A 9,246-nucleotide genomic window follows, 5' to 3' on the forward strand; every position below is an offset into this window, starting at 1 on the left:
CCCGACTCATGCCCTGGGCAGGAATCCTCTCAGCTCACAGCTGGCAGACCATCCTCCAGGGAGCCCATCCCATCTACAAGTGATCTACAGGTCAGGGCATTCCTCTTGCACAGAAACAAAGTCACCCACTACCCATATGACCACCAGTGCTCTTAGGAGCATGCACATCCCCTTCTCGTGGTGGCCTTTCCAGGATCCCAGACCCATTAAGCCTTCCTTCCTTTGATGGAAGTCCCAGGCCCCTCCCCATTCTCACTGCCTGCTGGGTACTCGCCCAGCAGTGTAGTGTCCTGACCCAGGGCTCCAGCTGCGTGGGACCAGCAGAGTGGGGTACGAATTGGCTGTGTGAGCTGTGCCTTGTACACAACCTCATTTTGTGCTTGTTCTGAGTTTGCAATCAAGTAAAACCACAAATTCTTTTTTCACATAATCTGCTTCTAAGCCAAATCTCTCTTCTGGACAAGTGGAATTATGCTTTTGAACTCCAATGGAGGACTTGCCATTCATCCCTAGTAAGATCTTGTTTGCTCAGTCGTTAATAATCAAAGGGCCTAGTTCCAAATTTGTGAAACCTTTTCTAAAGCTTTTGCTGGTTCAGTCAGCACTCTCGGTGGCAGAAAGCGTCTGCCCGCTCCCGAGGCTCCGCCCTCCCTCAGTTTCCCTGTACTTCTCACCCTCTGTAACCTCAGGCATTCCAGATTCCCCACGTATTGTTTGCCGTTGTGTATTCATCAGTTAGCAAAGATTTATTAGACACGTCCCCACTCTAAGCCAGGCACTGGGATACAGCAGGAGTTACAAAGATCAATAGAGTACCAGCCTGCTGGAGCTTGTGGCTCAGAAGGGGAGACAGATCTGGGGACACATAATTATACTGCGGCCTGCCAGATGCTCTCATGAGGGACACAATGTTCCCTCTGTCCGATCATGGTTTCTGGCCCATTTCACTCGCTGGCTCCCTTCTTACCTACAGTGGGAGGCCTTCCTTGAGTCCCAAGTCTAGGTCTGGTGCCCCACCCCTGTGCCCCAGGGCTGGCGGAGGTACGTCCTCTGTATGGGCACTTCCTCTGTATTAACTGTGTGTCTTGCTAGGGCACCCAGAGGTCATGCAGGGACCCCATGCATGAGGACATGGACTACGTGTGTGAGGTCACACTTGTGTTGTTATTGCCCAGCACGATTCCTGCCACATAGTAGGTAATGTTGAATGGAATTGCTGACAGAGCAGAAGCAAAGATGATCAGGCTGGCTGGGTGTGGGGTGGAGAAAAAGGCATCGTGCAGATATTGGGCAGGCAAGGGTGCGGGGGGTAGATGCCATTTCAGCAGAGCCTTGAGAAAAAAGTGGGATGTCACTAAGCCTTGAGACAGATTGAAGGCTATTAGACAAAGGGGACAACAGGGCAACACCAGGAGGCAGGGACTTCAGCACAGAGGTTGCAGGGAACCACAGGATTAGAGTTCATAGTGCTTTAGAGGCTCTTTGGGGGCCATACCTCATCTCATTTCACGTGCACGATAACCTCACAAGGGACTGTCATTAGCCCCTTTTAGAAAAGGGGGACCTGGGGCTCAGAGAGCTCAAGTGACACAGCCAAGTCATTTGATCCACCAGAAGCAGAGCCAAGGCTTTACCATTCCCTCCGGCAGCTCATACCCATCTCTTAGGACAGGGAAGGGGCTACTCCTGAACTGGAGCCACCTTCTTGTAGGGTCTTTAATCTGCTTCCCTCAGGTCTGTGAACCTCCAGCAGTCAACAGAAGGCTCACATTCCCCTCTGTCCAAAATACCTCCTTTCAGTGGTGCGCCACGGGGCATGATAGAAAGCATCCCAACTTTGGCACAGCTGGATCTGGGGGATAATCTCACTTGTCATCCTTTCGCCAGACTTGTATTCCTCACCCAATCTGTGCCTGGCACTGTTCTAGGCTCTTTCACTCACAGGGAGATGTTTGGGCGAGTTTCTTAATATCCCAGGTCTCAAGCTTCTCTGTGGCAAAAAGGGGAACATAATACCTTCCTCATAGGATGGAGGAGTGGATGAAATCGCATATGTAGATTACAGTGTCTGACCTTCAGCAAAGGCTCAATGCCTGTTAGTTCCCTCACCTTACGGCCCTGCAAAGGGAGTGAGAATAGACGGGGATGGGGTGGGGAGTGCTGACCAGTGGTGGAGCAGTGCTCTTGGCATATAACCCAGGGTGACGCAACAGGGGGTCGAGATGTTGATACCCTGACATGGCACCTTGCAGCTTGATTTGGCATCTTAGACCACGTGAAATAGAATAGCCCAGCCCTTACCCTTAACTCACCTGACAGCTAGTATTTATTCATGTATTTATGCACTCAGTAGATATTATTGAGGGTCTATTGTATGCTAAACATTATACAGGGTGTTAGGGATACAATGACAGTGACAATTAGTGGCCCTCCTCAGTATGTTTACCGTCTGGTCATTACTCAGCCACTGTTTGTTTTTCATTTATACACAATTAAAATAGCCTAGGGAAATAGAACGTGAAAAGCTGGAAAGTGGGTTCTGTTTGGAGGCCCACTGAAAGAGCCAGAAATGACAACTGACATTTGGTCAGGGAGGAAGGGTCCAGTAAAAATAATGAAATGACAGCTCAAGACAGAAATGATAAAAGTACAACACAAAAGGGACCATTTAAAGAAGCGAGAGCAGAGGGTCTTCAGGCATCACGACACTGCAGCAGGCTGGTATAACATATGTCCGCAACCATGACTTGAGTCGCCTTGCAAAGATTCGTTGCCAAGAGAGGCACGTTCTCCAGATGGGGGATCAGGGGTCTGTCTGGGGCTCTAGCCCTGGCTAGACTGACCTTGACTTTGTGACCTTAGGCAAGTCCCCATAGCTCTCTAGCCTCAGTGGGCTCATCGTGAAATGATGTGTCTAGATGTTTATTAAGGTGACTTTTCGGTCTAAAAGTCTATTCTGAAAATGATATTTGGATTAAAATGACAAGGAAGTCCATAAAGCATTTTAGAAACATTATTAGGTACTTAAGATTTTTAGATACTTAAAAACGAGCCATTAGATATCCAGAAAACTCAACTCCCAGGAAAGATGCAACCATGCCTCAGTGGTCTCACACAGCCATCTACCACCCTCCCCACATCGCTCCCTCATGGCAATGGGTGCTCAGCGGGGAGGGGCCGGGGCTGCAGCACAGGGCACCAGCTCCTGTGTCATCATAATCATGTCTCAACTAAGGAGTAGTTGACTCTCCCTGGACTTACTGTCCCAAAGCCCTATGCCAGTGGTGCCAGGGCGCCAGGGCGAGATGAGAACTCGTGGGAGAGAGAAGCATATCTGTAGAACCTGGATGGGCAGAAGCAGCATCTGGATGGATCAGAAACAGAAACCTTGGTTTGGGCCACAGCTGACCAAAGGTTTCCGCCAGTCAGTGCCTTGGGGAGGAGGGAAGAAGATGTGCCTGGGAGCTTTACTGTAGGTCATTTTCAGTGTGTTCTGTCCTATTGGGCTTCTGCTAACTATGGAGAAAACCATTTATTGATTTTGTCACGGAATGTGGGTCCATCTCTGTTCGTGAATCACAGACAGGAAAGCAACCCCGCGGTGGTCATGGAGGGACAGTGGCCAGTCGGAGTTCCCTCACGGAATGGAGCTTGAACAAGAATTAGGGCTTCTGGGTGGGCTTTGTGAGATAATTTTCTGGAAGAAACAAGTTATGGACTTCGAGGGGGAGGCTGATGCCAAGTTGGCAGTCACCCTGGACCTTCTGAGGGGTAGCCTCATGGCACTCAGAGCTGGGGCTCCTCAGAGGTCTGCTGTGCTGCTGCCATGATGGCTGGCATTACCAGTTGACAGGCAGCCATTGTGATGAGCCCGACTCTCGTAAGGGGGCCACCCTCTTCGGGAACGATGGGTGTGATAACAAGGGTGTTCTCAGAGAGTGACTCTATGGTGTCCTCTCAGGCATGGTGGCTCCTGGGGGTCAGGAGAAGGTGTTCTGGGGCCAAGGACAGATGTTCATCTCGGCCACCAGACCTCACCAGTTAGGTGTGGGGGTCGAGCTGGGGAACGTTGCCCGTCTTCCGGTTCCCTCCTGCCCCTCAGTTTGCTCCCGGAAGGTCTTCTCCATGGGCCTGCATGTTGTCCAGGTAGGTTATCAATGGAGAAAGGTGAGAAAGGGGTAGAGTCTAGAGGGGCGAGGAGGGAGCTGAAAGAGGAATTCCGTTCTTCAGTGTGACCCACATCCAGAAGGTTCTAGGGGAGGGGTGAGGTACAGGGAGTACAGGGTCTGCGATCGCTTTCTGCCCTCAGGGTAATGCTGGCTTCCTCTTAATCCTCTCCTCTCTGGCTATGTGGTATGGCTATTTGCTGTCAGTTCACCTGAGCTGACAGATGCAGAGCCACAGCTGACTCTGTCCTGGGGCCAGTGTCCACCACATGGCACTGCTCTTCAGAGTTCCGATTTAGCATGGCCCTGCCCATGCTCCGCTGGCCTCCTCTGGGGACACTGCTCCCTTTTCTCCTCCTCCTTGCTGGGTAGGACTTCTCTGCAGTAGAAGTCCTACTGCAGAGAAGTCCTACCCAGCAAGGAGGAGGAGAACCAGGAGCGCAAGAAGCATCCTGGCTCATTCAACCCTTCCCTTTCCTCCTGGACCCATGACAGCAGCCCACCTCCTCCCTGACTTTTCCTTGCATCCCATATAAGCAGCCCCATGACCTCAGGTGACTGCTGTGATTTGTCTGGCCTTTTTGGTTTGTTTTTCTGCAGTGGTTCAGAGCTAGTCAAGTCAATTCCTCTGAGCACCAAGCTCTGCCCCAGGCTCAGCACCACCGCACGTTGGCATAGGCGGTGTAAAGCGTGGGTTGCACTCAGAAGACTCCAAGTCACATCCAGGCGGTGACTTTCTAGAAGGTCATCTGACCTTAAAACAGGAACAAAGATCCTCACTTTGCAGGGTTGTGATGAAGAATAAATGAGCTGCTCGCCGGAGGCCTGCCTGGCACAGAAGTCCTTGAGGATGACAGCTACTGAGATTGCTGCACCTGCTTATCCTAGCTCTGGGGACTGATAGAGGACTCTTCCAAGGTCACCCAAGTAGGCAGAGTTCCCAGTCCACTCCCATGTTCCCTGGCACCTCCAGCTTTCTAAGAGCAGATTTTGAGGGGAACAGAGGGGAAGGACAAGGGAATGTGTGGAGACCTGTGGGGCCCCCGGGAGATGAAGGGCCGCCCAGAGCACTGGGGGTTGGGGGTGGGTGAAACCTGTGTGAAGGAGGGGGCACCGGGAGTGGAAGAGGGGCTTCCCAGGACGATTCCTCCCAGTTTGCTTTGGTCAAGGGCGTGCCTTGGGCCCCACACTCAGAGGTGTAGATGGGGCGTGGCTGTGACTCGAGACTCACATTACCACCCTCACTCTGATCAGCAGCCCCTGGGGTTCATGCAGCCCAGGCCGGCCCAGTGTGGTCCAGGGGCCTCCTGCGCAGTCCTGCTGCCCTGTGGAGAGGCCCGTAGGGAGACAGCACTGGAGGGGGCTCGGACAGTGGACCCTGCTCACCCTGGTTATGGGCCTCTGGAAGCAGCTGTGAAAAGAGTATGAAAAGCGTCCCGTCTCCGAGACGTTTCGCACGTGTGGCTGGGCCTTTCGGGTCATCTCAGCACACAGCTGGAACGCTTGTGTGGTTCGGGTTTTGCTCTTGACCATGTGACTGCTCATGCTTCCCCTAAATCTTTTTGTGTTTAACTGATTCACAGCAGCTGACCTTCAGCAGGAGGGAAAACAAAACAAAACAAAACAAAACAAAAAACTCCCATACCTAGCTTCTCTTGAAGCTGTGTGACTTTTGCAACATGTCACTGCCATTTATATTGTACAACCCTTGAGTGCCAGGAACTGTGCTGGGGGTCTTTTATCCATGATCTAATTATTCTTCATCATACCACCATGAGGGGGCAGGGACCCCAGTTTACAGAGGCTCAGAGAAGTTAGGCAACCTGGCCAGGGCCACACAGCTAGTCAGTAGCAAAGCCAGCATTCGAAACCATGTCTGATGTCAACACTCACATCCTGACCTGCCCTCTTATCTGCTCCAAGTCTGGGCAGGGTCAACTCCTCCAGCTTTTATCCACTAAGTGGGACCCAACCCTAAATCATCTCAGAAAGATGGCTGAGTCAGGTCAACTGGGAGAAGAAAGTCCTGTCCCCATCGGCTCCAAACCGCAGACTGCACAGGACGAAAGGCGGTGGTGGGGGGTGGTCCAGGCTAGGGCCACACACACCTGGGTTCAAACCTTAGCTCTACCTCGCACCACTCACCGAACTCCGTGCCTCAGTTTCCTCATCTGTGGAAAGGGAATAGAATAGTTTCTTTCTCATGGGGTTCTGAGGCTCCTGTGAGTAACTAATCGAAGTGCCGGTGCTTAGTAAGAGCTCTGTGGGCGCTTCCTGTTACCATCGAACCCAGACCCCGACTGGACTCGGCTCTGCGGTGACTGCCGGAGAGGAAGGAGAGGAACCGAAGGAGTGGGAGTTTATTATCCCGGTGTGGAGACGGGAACCTGCATCAGGAATGTCGGTTAACAGCTGACGACACCACGATGTCAGTGGTGTCACCCTGCAGCACGTGACAGCCCGTGGCTGTGCACGCAGAGTCCAAGAGCACAGCGGTTGGAGGGACATTTCAAGCTGGGGTCAAGGGAAGGACTGAGGCCCGGACAGAGGGACTCAGTGGATGGCCTCTGTCATTTATCCCAGTTGCCCTCCACAGCACGAATCGCCCCAGATGATAGTTGAAAAGGCAAATTCCTGGGTCTGCTGCCTGATTCTGTGATTCCACAGGTCTAGGGTGGGGCCGAAGGATCTGTGTTTTATCAAGTGACCACCCTTTGACGCACACTGTTCCCCGCCAACTCACTGAGCTAAATGACTAATGACATTGTTACTTAAACCTCCCACAAAGAGTTCCCAGTCACCCTTTGAGGTTTCTGCTGGGTGGTCAGGGTGCCCTCTATCACTTGCCCTATTCCCCATGCGAAATCATCCCCACCCTTACCCCAAACCATCGTGTGCTCTCTTCCCCACCCAAGACTGTGCCCGCCCATCAAGACGTAAATCACTTGGATGACAGCAACACTCAAAGTCTGTTCAGAGCCTGCACTGTGCTCCCTAAACCTTGCCCATTATCTCCCTGGATCCTCGCAGAAATGGGTGGAGCAGGCGGCCTTTCTACAGATGGGGAACTGAGGCCCAGAGAAGTCTGGGGCCTGCCTCAATCACCGGGAGCCCAAGGCAAAGCCCAGCTGTAAACTTCTGGCTTCTGTCACCACAGCCACCCAAAGCGCAGCTCTTCCACTTCCGCAGGCCTGGAGGGTCTGGGTGAACCCCACAGCTCTGAGTTCGAGGGAAGAAGGCTGTACCTAGGATTTTGTGAGCATCTATTCTGTTCTGAGCACGATCTACAGAGAAGAGTAGGAAACTCACCCATCGAGAGGATGCACACCAGGCAGGCCAGGAGGCGGACGGACCCTTCCATGTCGTCGGCACCTGGAGAGCCCAGGCCAGCCCCCACCTTCGGCCAGACCACCAGTGCGAACACCCCTTGGTGTGGGTGTGGGGGAAGGAAGGCGGGAAGGGGCGGGTGGCGTGCCCAGGTCTGCACCCCTGCTGGGCTCTGCAGGCGCTGGAGGAACTGGGGAGAGGCCGCCAGGCCGCCTGAGGTAAGATTAGAGACCCGTGGGGTTTAGTCATGCGGAACACCAAGAGGAGAACCACTGGATGATTTTCCAGGACAGGAAACAGAGAAGTGGATGGGGAAGGACAGGGGCCTTTCCTCCGGCTGCTGGTCCCTTTGAACAAACTACTTGCTGTGCTTATGCTGCCCTCCCATCCTCCCTCTTTCTTTCCTTCCTTCCCCCTTTCCCTTCCTACATTTTTAGTGTTCCAGGATGGGTTTTCTCTCCCTGCACCCCCTTCTTTTCTCCCTTTTTCTACTGGCTTCTGGAGAGCAGTTTTGACAAGATGGTGAGAGAGTGTGAGGAGAAGCCTGCCAACAGAATAACTCTTCCAAACGTGGCCATGGAAGGTTGTCAATACTTGCAAGGAAAAGACTTATCGACAGATGATTAACTTTCATGTCCAGAGCCCCTCCACAGGGCCTGGGGTCTTAGAACTGCACTCTCGGACTTTGCTGGTCATAAGAATGGCCTGGGGAATCTTGTTAAAATGCAGATTCTGACCCAGGCCCCAGTACTGCTGCTGCTGCTGGTCCATGAGGCACACTTCTAGCAGTGGGAGCTAAAAACCCCTCACCCCCATCCCGGGGCCACTGGTGGAATATCAGATGGAAGTCAGGACCCCCAGGGAGGAGAAGGGGGCTCCTGGGAGCTTATCGGATGGACTCTTGTGAGACTAACAGTTGGACTCCATGGGGACGAGAGGGCTGTTTGCTCTGTCCTCTGGACTGCATTGGACTGGACTGTCTGACAGTCAGACCGCTATTCTGTTGGTGCACCGGACTCGAGCCGTTTTGCTCCGTGCAGAGGTACATTAGAGGTGTCACTCTTCCTATCCAGGTGGCGGAGGAAATGCTGTGGGCCAAGCCCAGTTTTCACCTTGCTCATCACGAGCTCCTCCCCAGCTCCCTCTCAGACTCTCAGAGATGGGAGGGCCAGCCCCACCCACCCCACTCAGGAGGCCCCGCCCTGAAGGAGGGTTCTTTCTGGTGGCCTGGCTATTTTGGAAAAGTTGGAAAAGAGGTGGGTTAGGCCCTGGGGTCCCAGAATCCTCAGAGAACAAGGAAGGGTCCTCTATTGTTGGCTGGGGTACTTCCCCAACTCCCAGCAGAGCAGGGGCCCAGCTCAGCTCCAACTGCCTGGAACTCCATCCTCAGCCCCTTGCTGGTGGAGCAGGCACAAACTCCACTCCAATTTGCTTCTTTCCTCTAAGCAGTGAATCAGGGGCATCCATTCAGGAGATGCGGACCTATCCCGTTCTTTCAAATAGCTCCATGATATCCCATAGCATATTTTTAATGTAACATCATTATTTATTTAATCACTCCTTGTTAATGGATGTTGAAATTACAAGCAAAGCTGCGGGAGAACTCTGTGTACATGTGTCTTTATATACTAGTACTTATATTTTCATTGGATAATTCCCAGAAGGGGGATCGCTGGCTCATAGGGTATGCACATTTTGCATTTTAATTATGCTCGGCTTATGTTCCTAAGAGAATGCAGTAATGATGGTTTAT

General features: G+C 52.6%; 1 protein-coding gene across 1 annotated transcript in view; it reads right to left on the minus strand.

Moving 5' to 3' along the window:
• Window positions 1–7,527, minus strand: part of SIGLEC15 (sialic acid binding Ig like lectin 15) — a 17,181-nt gene extending 9,654 nt beyond the window's left edge. Inside the window, exon 1 of the mRNA XM_023532057.1 lies at window positions 7,476–7,527. Coding sequence (XP_023387825.1) covers window positions 7,476–7,527 — 52 coding nt within the window. The remainder of the gene's footprint in view (window positions 1–7,475) is intronic.
• Between the last annotated feature and the right edge of the window lie 1,719 nt (window positions 7,528–9,246).

The sequence above is a fragment of the Pteropus vampyrus genome, unplaced genomic scaffold (assembly GCF_000151845.1).
Source record: "Pteropus vampyrus isolate Shadow unplaced genomic scaffold, Pvam_2.0 Scaffold3, whole genome shotgun sequence".
Classification (NCBI taxonomy): Eukaryota; Metazoa; Chordata; class Mammalia; order Chiroptera; family Pteropodidae; genus Pteropus; species Pteropus vampyrus.